Source organism: Procambarus clarkii, chromosome 94 (genome assembly GCF_040958095.1).
Source record: "Procambarus clarkii isolate CNS0578487 chromosome 94, FALCON_Pclarkii_2.0, whole genome shotgun sequence".
NCBI classification, from domain to species: domain Eukaryota; kingdom Metazoa; phylum Arthropoda; class Malacostraca; order Decapoda; family Cambaridae; genus Procambarus; species Procambarus clarkii.
The window spans coordinates 10,503,938-10,527,639 of record NC_091243.1 but is presented as its reverse complement, the minus strand read 5'-3'; the positions used below and the strand labels follow the sequence as shown (position 1 = coordinate 10,527,639).

Here is a 23,702-nt window from a genome sequence, read left to right as displayed (position 1 = left end):
CCCCACTCCACCCACACCCAGCCCACTAAACTCACTTCATCCTAATTTGGCCCATTCCTACCTACTGACCCGACGTCATCCCACTCAGCCCACTGACCCCACTCTGCAAGCTCACCATGGGTCGACGTCGCTGATGATGTTACAGAGACGTAAGAGGTAGTCGGGGTAGTAGACCAAGATGCGGTCCTCGTCGGTAATGGTCTTCTGGAAGAGTTCCTCCAGCAGGTAGCGCCACTCAATCTGAGACACCATGTGTTTATTAGTAGTGTTTTGTTATGTAAACAAAATACACGTGGTGGGTTAGCGCATTATTCCCTTTACACGCGACGAGGAAGTGAAGCCTCCCAACGATTGATTGATGAATATTAAGCCACTCAAGAGGTGGCACGGGCATGAATAGCCCGTAAAGACTCCCATTACGTGAAGGGTGGATTTATACACCCCCCGTATGTGAAGGGTTTCCTAGGCAATGGCCTTATTGCGAGTTCTGAATGCTTGAAAAATACTTGCATTCAGATTTCCAAGTGTTCTATCAACACAAAACCAATTCTATTACTATATAATTCTGATAGGGTCATAAGCGTACATGAGCCAGATACCAGCTGGAAAATGTGTTACATCTGCTACATCCATGCGGAATAGCTACATGAGATCCACGTGAGGGGTGGGGTTTTAAAAGCCCTTCCATGTGAGAAATGGTTTTGGAAAGGCTGTGGAGTACATATGGTGATGGTTGTGTATAGGTGAACAAGGGAGACATCTCCCGTCACGCAGGGTGCAGTCGCACCTCCACAGATCTCCACTATCAGCTAATGATACTGGTAATGGCTCAAAAGGGCCACCACTTACGGGCTATTCATGCCCGTGCCACCTTTTAGGTGGCTTAATTTTTATCCATCCATCTATAGGTGAAGCAGTAATGGTGAGGGTGGTGGTGAGGCATAGTTGGGGTGATGGAGGTGAAGCAGAGGTGGTGGTGGTGGGGGTGGTACCTACTAGAGGAAAGTCGTGCTGGAGCTGGTGGAGGGTGTAGGTGTGGTAGATGCTCCCTTGCTGCTGTGATCTGATCTCGTCCCGCTCGTCAGGTTGTATCTGTGGACCGGACACCCGCACAGCTCAGTTAACAACACAAGCGCCAGGAAACAATGCACATTCTTCTAGATGAACGACCAACCACTTGGGCTGGACGGTAGAGCGACGGTCTCGCGTCATGCAGGTCGGCGTTCAATCCACCGACCGTCCAAGTGGTTGGGCACCATTCCTTTCCCTCCTTCCCATCTCAAATCCTTATCCTGATCCCACTTCCAAGTGCTATATAGTCTTAATGGCTTGACGTTTTCTACTGATAGCGCCCTTCTCCTTGCAGATAAACGGGAACCCAAACACTTGGCCTGGTCGGTACAGCGACGCCCTCGCCCCTTGTAGGGTCGGGGTTCGATCCCCGATGGTCCAAGTGGTTGACCTTCCGGGTCATACTGGCATAAAGCTACATCCTGATAATTATCTTACATCTTTCAGATAAAAACTTTCTTATAAACACTAAACTACGACATTTTATAAAATGCATTCACACTAAAATATGTTATCGCTGAAAGAGAAGGGAAGGGGGAACTATCAGGAGAAAGCCACAAACCATTACGACAATATAGCACATGGAAGGGGATCAGGATAAGGATTTGGGATGGGACGGGGGAAAGGAATGGTGCCCAATCCCCTTGGAAGGACGGGTGATTGAACGTCGACCTACATGAAGCTGAGACCGGCTCTCTACCGTCCAGCCCAAGTGATTGGACCGGCTGAGAGAGAGAAATGTCAGAATATTGAAAGCTGGGTAAACTTAGGGTAGACTGACCCGTGTTAGTATGCGGAGAATAATGATGTTGTTGTTATAGATTCAGCTACTCGGAACAAGCTCCAATTAGCATGGGCTATGGTGAGCCCGTAGTGGACTTACCTGGCACAGGAGCGGTGCTGTGTGTATGCGGAGGAAGGTTGAGACTGAGATAAGACTGACCTCTGCCAGCTTTTCGACGAAGGAGGTGATGGTGAGGGTGAAGAGGTGTTCTCCGACGCCGTCAGCCACGTCGTCAGCCAGGCCAGCGTTGACGCCGGGGATGAGGTGTTCCTGGATCATCTTGTTGATGCCGTCTGTGCGCTTCGTCTTCATGTTCATCTGACAACATTCAAGGTGGACTCCAAGTCACATGTGCTCCAAGTCACTCAAACATTATTGTGGCGATTTTGACCTTTTATATATAGATATTATATATATATATATATATATATATATATATATATATATATATATATATATATATATATATATATATATATGTGTGTGTGTGTGTGTGTGTGTGTGTGTGTGTGTGTGTGTGTGTGTGTGTATCACGAAAATAAACACGTGATTAAAAATGTGACAATGTCAGACCACGGAGGAAAAATGAAACAGGAATTTCCTTAAGTACTTTCGTATATTAATACATCTTCAGAAGGAGTGAAGTATATATATATATATATATATATATATATATATATATATATATATATATATATATATATATATATATATGACAAATATATATATATATATACGGACGGACCTTACACGGACCTTCTGAAGATGTATTTAATATACGAAAGTACTTAAGGAAATTCCTGTTTCATTTTACCTCCGTGGTCTGACATTGTCACATTCTTAATCACGTGTTTATTTTCGTGATATACACACACACATATATATATATATATATATATATATATATATATATATATATATATATATATATATATATATATATATATATATATATATATATATATATATATATATATACAGTATATATATATATATATATATATATATATATATATATATATATATTATATAAAGTACTGGGAGATGACGGTACAAGGACTCACCTTAAACATGTTGTACACGTCCCTGCGGCTGACGAGGGGAAGGGAGGTGGTGTCCGTCACGTTGGTCAACAGTCCTGTAGGATCTGTAAGTGGAAGAAGACGTGATCATCCCGGCCACTCTCACTACCACCAATGCCACCCACAACGTCTGGTATCACCAGGTCAATATCTGGACAATCTTGCATGTATGCCGAGAAAACTTGAATAATTATTTATATTAATCTTTGCGTGTCTAGAATTTACCAAATAATTAGCAAGAAGCAGCCGCCCAGCAGATCCACCCGTGAAACACACTAAAGAACTCTGTTATCAGCTCATGATGATTGATGAAGATTAAGCCACCCCAAAAGGTGGCACGGGCATGAATAGCTCGTAAGTGGTGGCCCTTTTGAGCCATTACCAGTATCAAGAGCTGATACTGGAGATCTGTGGAGGTGCGACTGCACCCTACGTGACGGGAGATGTCTCCCGTGTGAACAGATGTACAAATCATTGGGGGATCTCTCGCATTTATACATTGTGTGTGTGTTATCAGCTCTTTCCTGCATTTAGTTAACGTTTTCACCAGTGACAAACTTCAAAGAAGACAGCAAATTATAACATTTCCTGTTTATTGATTAGTGTACCACAACTCACTAAGAGCAGCAGGGAGTCAAGATTGCTAATTTTTGTCGTGACCAGAACCTGCGTTTCTTTGACCTGTGGCCAGCGACTCGAAAAGAAATAAATGATTCGTAACGTGCAATTAATTTGTCTTTAGAGCTCTAAATCTCCAGCCACTTACACCGGTCCATATTTACCTATCCTTGTTAGTCTGACTAGTTGAATTATGGTTGAACCTACTTACTACCCAGACTGTTTTTATCCTGACTATGGTACTCACAGTCTTCGTCGATCCCAGTCATTTTTATATCTTCTTCGTCCTCAGGCGTCATTGGTGTTGTGGTAGGAGGGTGTGTGGCGGTGGTGGGCTGGCGGGAGGCCTTCGATGGTGTGCGAGTGGTGGTGGTAGGTGCTTGGGGAGACGCTGGTGTCTGGGTGGTAGTGCTGGTGGTAGCTGGTACCTGAGTGGGTATGCGGGTACTAGTTGGTACTTGCGTGGATATTCTGGTAGTAGCGGGGGTTCTAGCGGGTTCGGTAGGTGTGCGAACAATAGTGGTTTCAGCGGTGGGCACACGAGTGGTTGTGTGGATAGAGGTGACAGTCTCGGTGGGTAAGCTGGAAGCTGTGGTGAAAAGATCACTTGATGAGGACTTGTCGCCAACCTCCTTTTGCACGGCGTTCTCCTCAGAGTCCTTGGCGGGAAACATGTCGTGGGCGGACACCAAGTTGACGACGGGGCTGTCATCACCGTCCATGACAGCCGACGCACTCTTGGCCTCAGGGTTGAGGTCTCTCAGCCTCCGTAGCAGCACCCCATCGTCCGGCCTGCCTCCGAACAGCGCCTGACTCCCCCTGTCCCTCAGAAACTGTCCGGAAGAGACGAGGGTTATTGCAGGCGATGAGTCACAATAACGTGGCTGAAGAATGTTGACCAGACCACACACTAGAAGGTGAAGGGACGACGACGTTTCGGTCCGTCCTGGACGGACCGAAAGTCGATTGTCGAACAATCGACTTGAGAATGGTCCAGGACGGGCCGAAATGTCGTCATCCCTTCATCTCTAGTGTGTGGTCTGGTCAACACGTGGGTTATTCTTTTATGGACTGATAATAATGTATCATTGTGTGAGGCCAACACCTTTAACTCCAACACGGAAGCTTTTAACCGGTATGAAATTAGTCAAATTCACTTAAACAAATGAATCTTGTATAATAAAGAACATTATTTAAACATAAAAACCACAAATACTGTCTTGTTATAGCGATACTTGAATTGTTAAGACGCTAAAATAACTGTTCAATTATGATGCCATAATTGAGCAGTTATATTAGCTAATGGTGGGGGAAGGGAACTATTAGGAGAAAGCGCGAAGCCATTACGACTATATAGCACTTGGAAGAGGTCAGGATAAGGATTTGGGATGGGACGAGGGGAAGGAATGGTGTGCAACCACTTGGGCGGTCGGGTATTGAACCCTGACCTGCATGAAGCGAGACCGTCGCTATACCGTCCAGCCCAAGTGGTTGATGGTAGGGGGGGGGGAAGTTCGGTGACTCGCCAGGGCAAGGGTCAGATTCACGAAAGCACTTACGAACGTGTACATCTTTCCTCAATCTTTAACGGCTTTGGTTACATTTATTAAACAGTTTACAAGCATGAAAACTTGCCAATCAACTGTCGTTATTGTTATAAACAGCCTCCTGGTGCTTCGGAGCTCATTAACTGTTTAATAATTGGAAATAAAGCCGTCAAAGATTGATAAAAGATGTACAGGTTTGTAAGTGTTTGCGTAAGTGCTTTCGTGAATCTGGCCCCAAGACGCCCTCTGGCTTGAGGAGTGGAGTGACTCACCTCTTGGAAGCCAGGACGGCCTCTGGTCCGCCGCGAGTGCGCCACCAGGGCGGGGATGAGGCCGGAGTGGAGCGGGGCGGAGATCACAATGGAGTAGCGGCTTGAGTTATGGATGTCAGCATCAACGATGACATCAAAGAGCGGCGCACCGTTCATCCTCAGCATCTGCACCAGCGCCCGCGTCAGGTTCCATCTCTCCGCCTCGAAGTGCCGACCCACCTGGAACTCCTCCTTCGTCTTCAGCATCTCGAACACTATATCCAGGACAACTTAAGGTCTTAATATTTAAATGGCATTACAGTGTCCATCAGTGTCTAAGAGGCCGCAAGAATATTATTCGTGTTTAAAGCAAGAGTTAATGAGAACTTTCAAAATCCCCAATGTTGACTTTTTTATTCATTTATGTTCATTTTCTCCTAGTCTATGGTTCCTAATTCTAACTAGAAGTCGTATCGCCTTCCATTCTAATATTATATATATGTAATGCAGATGGAAGAGGAGGGAGTCGATACCAACTAAATTAGTGAACGGAACTTATGATACGGACACGCCTATTAATATCGTTCATTACAAGCGTATGAGCTTACTAATATTAAAATTAATAATGAACGATCCTGCAGGAGTATGGTGGTGGACACGTACCTGGCCGCATGTCCCGCTCAGACTGATCGTCGACGTCCAGGCAAGACTGGTAGAAGAAGAACAGGTCGCGGTAAGGCTTCGTATCCAGCAACACCTCAGGGATGCCCTCCCCAGTCTTTAGTAGCTCTGTGGGGGAGGAGAGACTGTGAGGCTAGGAAGGCTGTGAGGCTAGGAAGGCTGTGAGGCTAGGAAGGCTGTGAGGCTAGGCAGTCTGTACAACCTGTCCTCTTACAAAGAACGTCGCATTTCGATCGTATGCGTTACATGAGGCCAAAAATTGTAGTACTTTAAAATGGAAGGGGCTGGCGAAAGTGACGTACTGTCCCGTTTTCTGTTTTGAGTCCTCTGGTAGGTTAGGAGAGGACACTTTAAACTGACCGTTTTCTTGACGTTGGGAAACCTTAGGAGGACGGACTGAACTGTGAGAGGGGGGATGATCTGTGGGCTAGAGGAGGCTGGGAGGGATGATCTGTGGGCTAGAGAGGCTCTAAGGAGTGGTCTGGGGGAGATTGTGAGGGGTGGATTTACAATGCTAACAAGCATGTATACATTTTCTTCTGTCCTCCATGAACAGGATGAGAGATCTGCTGAACATATATAGTTCAGTGTTTTATTGAACAATCAACCACAGAAGGTGATTGTAGTGCTTTTAAAATGCTAATCTAACATACATACATAAATACACATATTTACGTCTGCCCTACACAGACAGTGTTCGGTGTGTCTTTTTACATAGTGTGGGAGGCGGTGAGGGCTGGTACTCACGGCTCAGCTCACTGTCTACCATCTCCGGCATGATGTTGTGGATGACGCCGTAGAAGAGAGCCTCGTCCCCCGTCTTGTGCAGGTGCTTCTTGATCCACCCCCCGCACGCGTACCTGCAACACACCTGTGTTACCAACACTGCCGCCACACCTGCGTTACCAATACTGGCACAACACCTGTTACCCACACTGCATCACATCTGTGGTGCACTCTACATCTGCCCAGCCTCTGTGCTGGGCAGAGGCTGTTCTGTCCAGTACCTTTATACATCACCCAACACCTTTATACCTGAGCAAGGGGGTTCCTCGCCTCTGGCCGGGTTGATGGGCCCCTAAACAGATATATTCCTCAGCTTATTGCCATCTGTTCTCAACTGTCTGCCTTAACAGAGCGCACTCATAAACATAACGTTACAATTTTCACTACATACTATCACCACAATCACATATAGTTATACCACATAACATGACAAACACATAGGTCAACCTGACTCAATATTTATTCCAATATGGATTCCAGTGTGAAGCAGAATTTCAATGTCATTGCCTGCCTCCCTAGTCATCAGCCGGTTCCTCGGGCGCTCTCTCAGAAATGGTATCAAATATGGTATCATACAATAATGCTATTTAGACCCTTAATTACTACGTAGATATTTTCTGGGTCACACAGGTAAATTTGTATTCTATTGTACATTAATTAAAACAATTCAAGACATTCTTTGAGAACCTCGTATGCAAAGTTAAAACAGCCTAGTGCAGCCTAAAACAGGCTCTTTACGGCCTAATTTACGCTATTATTTCATATTTGACAAATCTACCTATGCGTGCAGATTGACTTGTATACTGTATTTCTTAATTTAGTATTTAAAGTAACCTCTGATGTTCTATGCAAAGTTCAGTAGCCTACTGCTACACTGATTACGGCTTAGATCCTAGGTCGTAACACAAGCACATATAGATATTAGTATTTAATGCTCAACGTTAGCTCATTATCTGTTTGGTCCTTCCGGTGAAGGCTGAACGTTTGAATCAGTCTTCGTAATTTTGGCTATATCAACGGGGGTTATCTTGAGATGATTTAGGGGCTTTTTAGTGTCCTCGCGGCCCGGTCCTCGACCAGGCCTCCACCCCCAGGAAGCAGCCCGTGACAGCTGACTAACACCCAGGTACCTATTTTACTGCTAGGTAACAGGGGCATAGGGTGAAAGAAACTCTACCCATTGTTTCTCGCCGGCGCCTGGGATCGAACCCAGGATCACAAGTCCAGCGTGCTGTCCGCTCGGCTCGACCGGGTTAGTTGACTGTTGTGTATACTGGGTTTTATTCGACTGTTGTGTGGTCAACGGCACCTACAAATGCCTGAGGTACGACAAAAATGTCTAAGCGACGTCTCCAACCGTGTTCAGTCAGACTTATTTAACCGGCAAGCTATCTCTCTTTTGTATATGAATGCTTCAGTAGTGGCAGTGGAATACTCCTTATGGTGATGAGCAAGACAAGAATGGGGTTACTCACTCGTAGAAATCGTGACAGGGATCGACTTGTGTGTTGAGGGCAGAGAGGAAGCTGGAGGCAGCGTGGACGCACTCCGCTGTGAGGCAGATGTCCTCCTGGCATGATGATCCCTGCGGACGACAAAACCGCTACAACTATCCGGCAACTTTGACGTTCCTATATTAACATGTACTAACACGTGGGTTTTTGTGCGTGTATGCTTGCATGAGATACATGCTTTACCTCCATACTAACACCTGCCATTGTTTTTGTCTTATAGGATATAACCCTCCATCGTATGGCTTATCATGTTTTTTACAGGCCACAACCCTACCGTCCTATGGTTTATCATGTGGTTTGTCTTACAGGATACAACCCTACCATCCTATGGCTTATCATGTTTGTCTTACAGAACACAACCCTACCATCCTATGGCTTATCATGTTTGTCTTACAGAACACAACCCTACCATCCTATGGCTTATTATGTTGTCTTACAGAACACAACCCTACCATCCTATGGCTTATTATGTTGTCTTACACAACACAACCCTTCCATCCTATGGTTTATCATGTTGTTTGTCGAAAACTATCTGAGTGTAGCCGCGAATTTCGTTTACAGACACCAAATTCTTCAGACCGTTTCATATAAAACGTGTTCAGCATATACTTTTTATATTTTAAACCAACAATTTATAATACAATGAAGTTATAGCCTGAGAATATTCTCTGTTTATGATAGAGGTTCACTTGCCAGTTTACAAGTACACTATTAATGGAACCACAATATGCTTTCAGGCGCTCACAAATATCTGTTGTTGTTGTTAAAGATTCGCTACTTGGAACAAAAAGTTCCAAGTAGCACGGGCTATGGTGAGCCCGACACAAATATCCAGGTGGTTGAGGGGAGGGGGTGTGGTCTCTCGCGATAATGGATTTGCTCTGAGAATGGGCTGTGGGAACAGCAATATCGAAGTCATATATTAAGTTATTCATAAGACCAATCGGGAATTAATGTTTATCCAGCGCTGTTTTTATCATATTTAGTTCTATATAATTACCCGCATGAGCCTAGTGCTCTTTGCGATCCGAAGCAAAACTAATTTTGACAATTTTTGCAAATGTTTTTTATTACAATTTGTAGAGTATGGTGTGCGTGTAACATTTAAGTCTGCAAATAGTTGATCAGGACACATATAATGGTCCAGGTTATTTAATGTTAACGTCAGTCTCATGTCAGTTTGTCAAATTGACATTTGGTCTACACTGGTGGCAGAAATTTAGGGCAGTGGAGCCTAAGGTTCTGTGTGTATGTGAGAAACTCTTGTGTAAAGTTAAGTGACTTGCCGTACACGCTCACAACACTACCAACACTTTTTTTCCTCCCAAGTACAACGGGTTTTGTAAAAAAAAAGTGTAAATGGTAAATTCTTGCAACCCAACGTTTCGGGTTATAAATTTGTTGGGAAATTAATACATATACGTTGTGGGTTTACTTAAATCTTATACTATAATAAACTATATTCATCAATAAAGCATACTAGCTGTTTGGTCAGTAAGATATTGTGGAGGCCCGAATTACCCTCTAACGGTTGATAGGCTGTAAGCTCTACACAGTTTTTATCACAAAGGATGTCAACACTGAGAGGGGGGATCTTATTTGTCATTGTACTAGACAGTATAAATCTACTAGAGCACGAGCTAGTAAATCACTGTTCTCTGAGTTACCAGATCATCTCACCTGTAAGCCAGAGATTCGAGTCTAAAATTCACCCAAACCTACAGTTAGCTTTAGAGATTTGTACAGAACTTTCTGATTAAACATGACGCTAGTTGTTTCTTCAATGTGCACGTGACAAGGAATTAATTGCAATCTAAATGTTGGTAGATCTGTGGGATTCTGCTCATTACATAGTGTTGTGTATCACTGCCAGACCCACTCATCCAAGTGCGCCACCCACTCATCCAAGTGCGCCACCCACTCATCCAAATACGCCACCCACTCATCCAAGTACGCCACCCACACATCCACCCACCGACCGCCCACCTCAACAGTCACCCCGCCCACTCACCCACCCTCGTACACCCACTACAGTTCATGCCCTCTTGGTGATGTTTGTCCATGGTAAATCATGAGAGTTTCTCCCATGTGCATACGTTTTTTTTCAACTTTGTTAATACCAATTTGTTCTCAGTGGCTGATGTTTGACGGTGTTTATATATTAACCAATGTTGCTTGAATTATTATCCTGTTTGCGTATTTTCTTATTGCTAAATATTAGCTTGTGTTAACTTTATTTAAAGTTAGTTTGAGTTATTATTACCTGTAGAATATATAAATATTTTTTTTTCACTTTTCTATTTCCCTTGTGTTAGTTTTTTGTAGAATTTTCGGCTTGCTTATGGCTTGTTGTTCAACAGGACTTGTAGGAGCTGTCTCTCGTTGGACGCATGCGGAGTTTACTAATCTTTAGTGCGATAGAGAGTTGCCAAAACAAACATGAATCATTACATACGTGAAAGAATGTAAATTGAGCAAAACGCCGGATCAGGTGTAACACAAGGACTGTAATCAGAACACGAACGCTGGATCAAGTCGAACACGAACACTGGATCAAGTCGAACACAAGGACTGTAATCAGAACACGAACACTGGACCAGGTAGAACACAAGGACTGTAATCTGAACACGAACACTGGACCAGTCATAAGACCAGTAATCAGAATACGAACAGTGGACCAGATACATGTATAGTAAGTAATCAACGTACCCTGGACCAGACAAGGACAGTATTCAAAACACGAACACCGTGCCAGGTAAAACACAAGGAAAGTGTTCAGAACTGTATCTGGTAATGGAGCAGATGACAGAGTTCACCACAAGGGCACGCAAGGTACAGAGCGCGCAGTGATAGAGCCCAACATAACACAGGGCCCTGAGGAACATACACTGCCTGACTGACAACAAGAACACTTCACATACACGCACAGCTGCCGAATAATGATGATGGTGGCCAGGTTTATGGCTGGTAGTTATCGGGAGGTGGAACCGACCCAGCAGTCGTAATGTTCGTCAACAGCTTCGATGCTCTAGTGTTTACCCGCCAAAAGTGTACTGGACACGCGCGATAAAATACGAAATTCACATTTTGGCGGAAACCTCTGGCAACACCTCACTGCTTCCAGGAATGTTTCTCTCATCTGTTTTCTGTGTATGTCGTTTTTCTTTACATATATTATTTACTTTTTTCTGTCTGTTATTAGTATACAAGACGATAGAGGCTTGTTCAGATGTTACGTATCACAGGCGATATAATTGGCTAGGGATGCACTGAGGTACACGTACCTTCAGTGACCGATTTAAATTGTAGTTATAATTTGTATTTTTATTATTTATTAGTATCTAGTAGTAGTAGGATGTGGATGTAGTAGTAGTAGTATATATTTATCTGAATTTATTATTCATTTTAATTCATTTTGTCGGAGAACAGGCAGTGTATCATAAATGTACAGTATATGTATATACATGTATAAACATATCGAGGCCTCACCTCCACCCAAGGTGGAACTACTGACCCTCCCAAGGATGCAAACTAGAACAGGCTGACTAACTCCTGAGTACCTATTTACTCCTAGGTGATAGGAAACGCGCCCAACCATTTCTGTCCAGCCCGGGATTCGAATTCTCAATTGAGAGTTGAGAATGAACCCAACTCAACCCGTCCTCGACTCAAGTCCATTACATCCAGCGGTCGACCCCACAAACGCATTCATAAATTTTTACATGCTGTTCATTGAAAACGGGAATTTTCTCAAATATAAATTAATATTAGCATATTGTGCATATATAGGCATAGATTAGGTTAGGTGTTTAAGTTCTGTTGGAGATTATTTGTATTTGTAGTACGTGGGTGAAGCATTTACAGCGTTGTGGTTCGAACAAAATTCGTCAGTGAAGCACTTGTTCTGGAAGTGTTGGAACGAAATCAGTTGAGTCGTGTGTAAACCGTTTTTCATTCATGAACAGGGGGTTTGGCGGGTGCATGGAATCACTTTTGGGTCTTTGTTTGGAAGATGGGCTGACCCAACTACTATCGGCACTCTCTAGCGGCCTCGACGAGTACTGCAAGCAGGCGGCTTGTCAAAGGTCCTCATTTGTCCTGATGATTTTATTTGGTGGTTCCATGGGTTTATAACCGTATGAGCGAAAAAGCATCTTCTGTTTCCTGTCCTACATTGTGGCTCGTTGAGCTTGAAGTCGTTGCTCCTTGTGCGAGTTACATTTGACCTTTTGAAGAGGGCAGCAACCTCCAAATTGTTCACCCCAGTGAGATCAGCCCCAGTCATGTTTGGTTTGTAGTGTTGTTAGGTCATCGTTCCCTCAGTAATTTTTGTAGTAGTAGTAGGAGGAGATAGTAGTAGTAATAGCAGCAGTAGTAGTAATAATAGGTAGTAGTAGGTGGTAGAAGTAGTAGTAGGTGGTGGAAGTGGTATTAGGTGATGGTAGTAGTAGTAATTGATATGAGTTGTAGGTCGTATATTTATTTTTTCTTATCGTTATATCTTCATTATTGCAAATATAACGACTGATATAAATTATATCAGTCGTTGTAGTTTCCTGTTGGCTTCTACTGGCGTTTAGTCACAATAGACGAGAGAAGGTGGAGAGTGCGCACGTCCCAAGTCCTTGGACTGTCGGTCCATGCGTATACTGGCCGCCGCCATGTGAATAGATGAATATCTAGCTAGGCTATCTGGCCAAAAGCGGATTGCGACGCACGGAGACAAGCAATGTTTAGAGGCATCACAGAGGCACGGAAGAGCGTGCCTGCATGCCCTGCCCATACCATCTAGGGCAAGGTGGAGGCGAGGTATTCATTCAGAGACAGTAAGGTGTGCCAGTTCGATTCTCTCTTAAGAGTATAGTGTCGGGTACAGTTGTAACTCCCAGAGGCATGAAATTAGCTAGATGGAGGTCAAAACCTGCAATTGGTTTTTCATCTTTACCTTTATTGAAAAGTTATAATAGTTCAGAATTTTATATTGATTAAATTCGATATTTTATATCAGTTGTTGACCTAACCATACACTAGAAAGTGAAGGGACGACGACGTTTCATGTCAGTTCCTGAATGTTAACTAAAGGGTTACTCCTTAATTGTATATTTAATAATTTAAGGATTCAATGAAAACATTAAATAAACAAGGGTGAAATAAGAAAATTCTTAAAAGGATCTTACACAAATTATTTTAGATATTTTTGGTCACGATAATTGTAACCTGTAAATGCACCAAAATTATTTTCATAATGTTTTTTATGTATATTAATATGGTTTATAATTGTATTATGTGATAATAACCAGTCGAGATGTAAAATCTTGTTAACTATAGGAATCTATAATGAAATTTATATTTCTTTAAATTTCCGTAGTAAAAAAGTAGTAATATATAAGCCGGTTTCACCCTGACTAACCAAAGTATGACCTAAGCTGTCAACTAAAGTTTTGTGGTTGAATTATGCATTTTTATATTCCCGAAAATATACAGTCTGTCTGTCCCCTGCCAAAATGGATTATTATGTAAAATATAGCCACAGTTACCATTTTTGTGTTCCAATAACAAATATGATCTCAGTATACTGTTAATTATGAATATGCCGCTTTATATTCACAAGATCAACAAGTGTAATAGAAACACGTGAACTTACTTGCCGTTTCTCCCTGTGTCGCGACACTGACTGGTCGGCGGGGCGTGACTTCACTTCACCCTGCGCGGGCTTTGGGTGCTGGGCTGCGCGTGACGTCGCCGCCCTCTGCGCAGGCTCTGGGTGCTTGGGTGCGCGTGACGTCGCCGCACTCTGGCCAAGCTCTGGGTGCTTGGGTGCGCGTGACGTCGCCGCACTCTGCGCAGGCTCTAGGTGCTCGGGTGCGCGGGACGTCGCCCACACATAGACGAAGAGGCAGAGAACGCTTAGAATCAGCACGAAGAAGACGTTGGCCCGCGCACTAGCACTGCACTGGGACCGTTCCCTCCTATCTCGTCTTTCAGTGTGACTCTGCACCAAAACTTCCGTTCTTTCTGGCCGGGCCCACCAGTACAATGGTACTGTTGTGTCTGGCATGGCTATTTGGAGAGTGATTTCTGGTCTACTCTATTCTCAATTCACTATTGTGTTATTTATTGATTAGGAGTTCCTCGTTTAATCTACCACTTCAGGATCGCTGCTTTAAGTATATGAAAGTGAAAAATATACATTAGGATGAGGTTTATACTGCAGCTGCATTTGTATTCAGATGAATATCCAGTACCATACACCAACACTAGCGGCGGGACCAAAGAGCCGGAGCTCAACCCCCGCAAGCACAACTAGGTAAGTACTAAACACAGCCCCACTCATCACATACACGGAAATAGTGAGTATTATAGAAGACGCCATCACTACAACACCTACACCACCACTACAACACCCACACCACCACTACAACACCCACACCATCACTACAACACCCACACCACCACTACAACACCCACACCACCACTACAACACCCACACCATCACTACAACACCCACACCACCACTACAACACCCACACCATCACTACAACACCTACACCACCACTACAACACCCACACCATCACTACAACACCTACACCACCACTACAACACCCACACCACCACTACAACACCCACACCATCACTACAACACCCACACCACCACTACAACACCCACACCATCACTACAACACCCACACCATCACTACAACACCCACACCACCACTACAACACCCACACCACCACTACAACACCCACACCATCACTACAACACCCACACCATCACTACAACACCCACACCACCACTACAACACCCACACCATCACTACAACACCTACACCACCACTACAACACCCACACCATCACTACAACACCCACACCATCACTACAACACCTACACCATCACTACAACACCACACCATCACTACAACACCCACACCATCACTACAACACCCACACCATCACTACAACACCTACACCACCACTACAACACCCACACCACCACTACAACACCCACACCATCACTACAACACCCACACCATCACTACAACACCTACACCACCACTACAACACCCACACCACCACTACAACACCCACACCATCACTACAACACCCACACCACCACTACAACACCCACACCATCACTACAACACCTACACCACCACTACAACACCCACACCATCACTACAACACCCACACCACCACTACAACACCCACACCACCACTACAACACCCACACCACCACTACAACACCCACACCATCACTACAACACCCACACCATCACTACAACACCTACACCATCACTACAACACACAGCAACACTACAACACACAGCAACACTACAACACACAGCAACACTACAACACACAGCAACACTACAACACACAACAACACTACAACACACAGCAACACTACAACACACAGCAACACTACAACACACAGCAACACTACAACACAGCAACACTACAACACACAACAACACTACAACACACAACAACACTACAACACACAGCAACACTACAACACACAACAACACTACAACACAGCAACACTACAACACACAACATCACACAGCAACACTACAACACACAGCAACACTACAACACTACAACACACAACATCACACAGCAACACTACAACACACAGCAACACTACAACACTACAACACACAGCAACACTACAACACACAACATCACACAGCAACACTACAACACACAGCAACACTACAACACACAGCAACACTACAACACACAGCAACACTACAACACTACAACACACAACAACACTACAACACAGCAACACTACAACACACAACATCACACAGCAACACTACAACACACAGCAACACTACAACACTACAACACACAACAACACTACAACACAGCAACACTACAACACACAACATCACACAGCAACACTACAATAACACTACAACACACAGCAACACTACAACACACAACATCACACAGCAACACTACACCAACACTACAACACACAGCAACACTACAACAACACACAGCAACACTACAACAACACACAGCAACACTACAACACACAGCAACACTACAACAACACACAGCAACACTACAACAACACACAGCAACACTACAACAACACACAGCAACACTACAACACACAGCAACACTACAACAACACACAGCAACACTACAACAACACACAGCAACACTACAACACACAGCAACACTACAACAACACACAGCAACACTACAACACACAACAACACTACAACACACAACAACACTACTACAACACAACAACACTACAACACACAGCAACACTACTACAACACAGCAACACTACAACACACAGCAACACTGTAACACTGTAAGGTGTTTGGTTTAGTTTAATACATACATAGAGTACATGAGTCACAGACAGGGATCTGAGAGGCGCCAGTTGTCTGCCGGAGATCTCACACCTCTAAGCGTTAATGACCCCAAGTGACCTGAGGTCAGATCATGCGAATTTCACCTTGCTTCCGCTAAGCTTATAATTGTAGTCTGGTAGCCTTCAAACATGCCGACGTTTAAGGAGTGGCTTGGTAGTGCCGGAGGCTATCTACTTGTGGGCGGAGTTAGTACTAGGGTCCCCAATATATACTGAGGGAGCATAGGAGCATGGAGCATTATTAAGGGAACAGCAGACGAACCAGCAGAGCAGAGAAGACGTCCCTAGCAGGGAGGCTGTCGGCCGGCAGGGGCGAGACAGTCTCTGTCAAGCTACAGACCCCCCCCCCCCTCTCTATTCAACTTAGACTCAGTCCTCGGTGAGTGAACATTAAGGTGACTTGGTCGTGTTTACATATGTTGTGTGATGATCAGGGGCAGTCAAGTTGTAGGGTTCTCGAATTCTTGGATGATGACTCACTTTGCATATTAAACTGGAACATTTTAATTGAATTGCTAAATTATGATACTTCATGTGAAATATAATTGTTGAGTTTATTATTTAAATGGACTTTATTTTGTTCCCTAGAGATTTTGAGTTGAGGTGAGAAAGCCTCTGTGGTTACTAGTTTCATGGTTTAGAATGAGTACATGATAAAGATGAGACATACTAATAATGATCTCTTGATAACATCTTTGGTGAATATTGTGATACAGACAAGTTCCATTCCTTGTCTTGTATGTAATGATCATGAATGGATGGTGGCAGCATTTCGTCTTCTACTATCTACTTTCTACTTCTACTATCTCCTCTTCTACTTCTACCTATCTATACCTCTCCCTCCACCCCTCTCTGAACTCTCACTTTCAACTAATGACCCATCCTCGCCCCTCCCACCTCTCTCCCTCTCACCCCAAACCCTCACTAATTACTTCACTATTCATTTCTTTCCTTTCGTTTTCTCTTATACGTTTGTGTCTCATGATTCTGTATTCTAGAGTTCTCTCTAGAGTTTCGGGTAGCTGATCCAGTTACGGCGCCTTGTAGTCTTAGCACCTAGGTAGTCAAATACCTAGGTTACAAGGTGTTGAACGAGAGAGGTTGCCTTAGGAACTCTGGGAGTGCTCTAGAATAGTTAGCTAACTGGGGACGGGATAACGGACTAGAGAGAGCTGTTTCCCCCGGCCTCGTTAGTTAACTGGGGGGTGGAATAATGGACAAGATAGAGCTATTTCCCCCAACCCCCCGTTACAACACTACTACAACACAGCAACACTACAATACACAGCAACACTACTACAACACAGCAACACTACAATACACAGCAACACTACTACAACACAGCAACACTACAATACACAGCAACACTACTACAACACAGCAACACTACAATACACAGCAACACTACTACAACACAGCAACACTCAGTAACACTGCAACACACAACAACACTACACACAACAACACACAGCAAGACTACAACACACTACATCACACAGCAACAGTACAACACACAACAACACTACACACAACAACACACAGCAAGACTACAACACACTACATCACACAGCAACAGTACAACACACAACAACACTACAACACACAGCAACACTACAACACATAGTAACACTACAATACACAGTAACACTACAACACACAGCAACACTACAACACACAGTAACACTACAACACACACAGCAACACTACAACACACAGTAACACTACAACACAAAGCAACACAACACAACATCACACAGCAACACAACATCACACACCAACACTACAACAACACAGCAACACTACAACACCCACAGCACCAATGAAAGATGACTATTATCAGTACAGTACCAGGCACTGGGAGAGTGAGGAGGTAGAGACGAGTGGTGTGAGGAAGGTGAGGTGTTGAGGAAGAGAGTGGTCTAACACACACCCTCACACTGTGCTGACTGACCAGCTAGCTGGCTGGCCTGCTGACTGGCTGACTGTGCTTCCCTAACCTCCCCCGCAGATCATCCTCCTGGCCTGCGCGCGCAACCTCTGCCCTGACAGTGAACGGGTTCTTAGAGAACGCTCACAGTACTGTTTATTCCGCTTATTTGTGTCGCTGAGTTCCTTATTTTGGTTGTACTTATTTACTGGGTGCCTATTTGCTGCTGGGTGAAAATAGGTATCGTCACGTCACTATTCATCTTCCTCTCTCCTGTCCAAATTCTCATGATCTTGCATCTGCTGAGATTAAATTCCATAAACCACTTGTGAGCAGTGTCAAGTTGGTGGCTTATATTTCCTCAGGAGCGTGTTCTACATGTGTGAGGAACATGAGGGTCCTGTACGAACCTTGAGGAACTCCACCTAATACTTCTCATCTTACTGTGAGTCAGTTTGTGGACTGCTTCTCACTCCACCCACACTGGGCACCCCACAAGCGACATTCACCGGTCTTAACCTTCTGAGTGTGTTGAACTAGAGTCAAGGTCCCATGGTGGACCAGTATACACCGGTTGTGGCCTCCGGAGTGCTGTGTGCTACTCCTTATTCGGATGTCTGAACGCCTTTCCATCATCTGGCAGGTGATGTTATGATGTGTCCCTCGGGCATCGCTCACTATCTGGCTCAGGGTCCAGGGAGATGGTCAACATCACTCACTATCTGGCTCAGGGTCCAGGGTGATGGTCAGCATCACTCACTATCTGGCTCAGGGTCCAGGGAGATGGTCAACATCACTCACTATCTGGCTCAGGGTCCAGGGAGATGGTCAACATCACTCACTATCTGGCTCAGGGTCCAGGGAGATGGTCAACATCGCTCACTATCTGGCTCAGGGTCCAGGGAGATGGTCAACATCACTCACTATCTGGCTCAGGGTCCAGGGAGATGGTCAACATCACTCATTATCTGGCTCAGGGTCCAGGGAGATGGTCAACATCACTCACTATCTGGCTCAGGGTCCAGGGAGATGGTCAGCATCACTAGGAGGGGCTAGAGGCATTAAATATGCCAACACTAGAAGATTGAAGACAAATAGGCGATATGACCACTTCGTCCAAAATAGTAATGGGAATCGACAACATTTATAGAGAAGAATTCTTGAGATCTGGAACTTGAAGAACAAGAGGTCATAAATTTAAGGTAACTAAACAGAGAAGCCGAAGGAATATAAGAAAATTCCCTTTTGCAAACAGAGTGGTAGACGGTTGGAACAATGTAAGGGAGAAGGTGGTGGAGGCCAAAACCGTCTGTAGTTTCAAAGCGTTATATGACAAAACGACCGATGGCGTGAAAGGTGGGGCACAAGAGTTGAAGTTCTGCACGTGTTCTGCACGCACATCCAGTTTAGAACACACACACACACACACACACACACACACACACACACACACACACACACACACACACACACACGGGGTGACATGATCACCACATACAAAATTCTCAGGGGAATTGACAGGGTAGACAAGGATGGATTATTTAACACGGGTGGTACACGCACAAGGGGACACAGGTGGAAGCTGATTATCCAAATGAGTCACATAGACATTAGAAAGAATATTTGCAGTGTCAGAGTAGTTAGTAAATGGAATGAACTAGGAAGTGATGTGGTGGAGGCTGACTCCATACACAGTTTCAAATGTAGATATGACAGAGCTCGAGAAGCTCAGGAATCTGTACCATTATCCACAACCGTAGATTGACGGTTGAGAGGCGGGACCAAAGAGCCAGAGTGCAACTCACGCAAGCACAACTAGGTGAGTACAAAGAAGAAGAATAAGTGTAGATAACCAGTTTAGCTGGAGCTTCCCACAAGGACAAGGATGTTATTTTGTATTCTAATACAGACACCTGATGCATCTGGCGGTGGTCTGTAACTCATTATATCTGTTAAAGTAAAGGTGGTATGTGTATATTTGTGTATTTTTTTGTAAATTTGTTATTTTGCCTGCAGACTCAAGTTGTTAGCTCTTTGACACCGCATTTCTAACCTCTGGCTGGAAGAAGGTGATCCTTAGCCTCGGAGGAAATCACACATAACGCATTAGAGGGAAAATTTATGTCCCCTCTAGTACAGTTTCTGTGTGCTTTTCTCCTACCACCCCTTTATATATATATATATATATATATATATATATATATATATATATATATATATATATATATATATATATATATATATATATATATTATTGGTGTATACTGGCAGCAGGTTTTCATTTATAATGTTTCATTGAATATGACTGCATATTCTGTATTAATTATTTTCTTGTTTAGGGCTACTATCCCTCTGACTAGTGTTCTAGCATCTTCGTTTAATTGGAAGAGGAGTTCTCCAAAGGTTATCTTCGTTCGAGATGAAGAAAAAGAAATAACTGTAAAATGTATTTACACTTATTATAAAATTTACACGTTTCGAACCTACATGGTTCATTTTCAAGTGATAAGAAAATAGACTGATTGATAAAGATTAAGCCACCCAAGAGGTGTCACGGACATGAATAGCCCGTAAATAAGAAAATACAAGGTGTGTTACATTTATACCAGTAAGGGGTCAGGTGAAGACAAGTAAGAACCCTACATGAGAGTAAGAACAAGACTGGAACATGAAGCCAACATAGAAGACACTGCTCAACATACTAGGCCTACTACACCTGATTAATCTTTGTATGTGCTACATTTCCTATTTTCGCCTTTTTTCTTTTACGTCTTACCTTTTCCTTTATTCTTGTCCCATTGATGTGCTTCTTGAGATATGGGCGCCATATAACTGCTGGATATTCCAATTTTGGTCTCACAAAAGTCCTGAACAGTTTCTGGAGTATTGCACCATCCATGTAGTTAAAAGTGAGTCTGAAGTTGGAAAGCGACGTATACACTCCTTGCACATTGTTTTGTTATGTGTTCCACTGCTGACAGTTTACTATCCAAAACCACTCTTAGATCTCCTTCTTTAATAGAGTTCTTTAATTCCTGTTCACATAATTTATAAGTTGTGTGTGGTCAATTTTCTCCGACTCCACATTCTATAACATGACATTTATTTCAATACCCATTATGATCTTATACGTCGTAAGCATGTCATCTATTTCCTGTCTCTTTTTCTAATGTAGTAGGATGCAGTTACCCCAGTCTTTCCTCTTACTCTAAACCTCTCGTCCCTACGACCAGTCTTGTGGCATACCTCCAACTCTTCTCTAGTGTGTCCTTAGTTATATTAGACCAGGGTTCCTTGCAGGTGCCGCGTATTGGTCTCACACAGTGTACAATGCTCTAAATGTCTTGTTACAGCTACTCGGATGTTCTACAGTGTCTACACGGAACAGTTGTCACCAGGAGCAGTAACTTTTTGGGGCAGTACCCACCCAAGGACGTAGCTACCTAGCCCAGTAACACCTACCGGGGCACTAATTGTACATATAAATTTCCTGATCTGCACATAAACAGAGGGCACATCCTAAAAACTTAATTCTTGGTCAAAGTTCCGATAATTTGTATTATTAAATGTAAAAGTTCCGTGGCATCCAAGTTTAAAAAAAACCCGCTGATTTAAACAAATCTGTAAAGAAATGCAGCTGATTCTTGAAACAGTAAAAAATAGCCTATTCGATTAATACAGCCATGTTTATAATATAGATTATACAGCAATTGAGCACTCACATAATCTACTATTCGACTTCTTATAACGTGAGACTTGCACCCCGCTGCAGTCATGCAAGAGCAGCGATGCTTCAGGTACAGTTGGTAGTGCGTATTGTGGCTGACCGTTAACGCCTCCACATCTGCACCTGGAATGACACGAGGAAAATAAAGCTAAATAGACTCCTGAACAATGCAAACTTCACCAGACTGAAGCCTCGCAACAGTTCTCTGCGGCGTGGAAACGGACACGCTCCACAAGGTGTCATAATAATACGGGAAGACTATATCACTTTTGATTTTGTCCTTCACATTCAACATAGCAGCAAGAAGGCATTTTTATTGTTTTCAAATATGAACGCAGATATGATAATGTTTGTCACATGTCATGCCTTTGCCCGAAACGCTATGCGTACTAGTGGTTTTAGGTATTGTATGTACTAGCTCTATCTTTAAATCCAACATTATGTCTGTAACTCATCTTCAATGTATGTACTGTTGTTGTTTAAGATTCAGCCACTGGGAACTAAAAGTTCCAAGTAGCACAGGCTATAGTAAGCCCGTGATGGACTTACCTGGCACAGGAGCGAGGCTGTGTACATACAAAAGGCTGGAAAAGAGCGAAGCTGGACACATACAAAATCTAAATCTAAATGTCCATACAAGCGCTACAAGCAATGTTTTCAGACAGTTTGCGCGCACATACGTCACTTGAAATCATTAAAAAACAATACACACTCGAGCTGGAACAATGTCGAAAGATCAGCAGATGCTTATGGGCGAAACATCTGCAATTCAAATTTACTCTTATATTGGTGTTTACAATATTGTAATTACACTTGGCTCTCTGCACACGACTTTGGTTTACGTATGGCTACCCATAATTGGGGACAGGTAGCCTGCGACTTGTCAAAAGCCCCAACACATTCCTGAGGAGTATTTTCTCGGTAAATTTTGAACTGTAGTTCTATCAATTATAGCTACAACGGATAGATGATTCAATTAGTTTATTACTCTATGGGTTAAAAAGCATCTGTTGTCTATCCAACATTGTGATTTGTTGAGAAACGGCTACTATAGATACAAATGTTTATTCAAATATTAAAAAAATACGATCTATCATGGGCCTAGGATTGTTTATTTAGGCCTAAGACAGGTAAGATTGTATATTGTTTAAATTTTTGGCATGCTCATTGTGGTACAAAAGGTGAATATTTTATAGGTTCAAGTCCATTTGTGTACGTTCCATCAATATACTATCCTTTCGTGTAGGCTGGGTTTCCCATTACGATAATTTTTTTTTTTTTTTTTTTGAGATATATACAAGAGTTGTTACATTCT

The 23,702-nt window shown here is 43.4% G+C and overlaps 2 protein-coding genes across 4 annotated transcripts in view; one reads left to right on the top strand and one right to left on the bottom strand.

Annotated features, from left to right (window-relative positions):
- Window positions 1–23,702, top strand: part of Uba4 (Ubiquitin-like activating enzyme 4) — a 78,346-nt gene that overhangs the window by 45,979 nt on the left and 8,665 nt on the right. The window lies entirely within an intron of this gene.
- Window positions 1–23,702, bottom strand: part of LOC123747340 (uncharacterized) — a 33,544-nt gene that overhangs the window by 9,216 nt on the left and 626 nt on the right. The window contains exons 2-12 of one of the 3 annotated variants that reach the window (XM_069319739.1): window positions 22,383–22,510; window positions 13,979–14,495; window positions 8,296–8,405; window positions 6,782–6,894; window positions 6,017–6,142; window positions 5,375–5,628; window positions 3,803–4,388; window positions 2,920–3,002; window positions 2,015–2,173; window positions 997–1,092; window positions 116–240 (exon numbers count right to left, since the gene is read on the bottom strand). In XM_069319739.1, coding sequence (XP_069175840.1) covers window positions 116–240; window positions 997–1,092; window positions 2,015–2,173; window positions 2,920–3,002; window positions 3,803–4,388; window positions 5,375–5,628; window positions 6,017–6,142; window positions 6,782–6,894; window positions 8,296–8,405; window positions 13,979–14,392 — 2,066 coding nt within the window. In that variant the 5' untranslated portion in view covers window positions 14,393–14,495; window positions 22,383–22,510. Of the gene's footprint in view, window positions 1–115; window positions 241–996; window positions 1,093–2,014; window positions 2,174–2,919; window positions 3,003–3,802; window positions 4,389–5,374; window positions 5,629–6,016; window positions 6,143–6,781; window positions 6,895–8,295; window positions 8,406–13,978; window positions 14,496–18,581; window positions 18,720–22,382; window positions 22,511–23,702 lie in introns of those variants that run through there. The other 2 variants (XM_045729495.2, XM_045729496.2) reach the window with 2 other exon arrangements.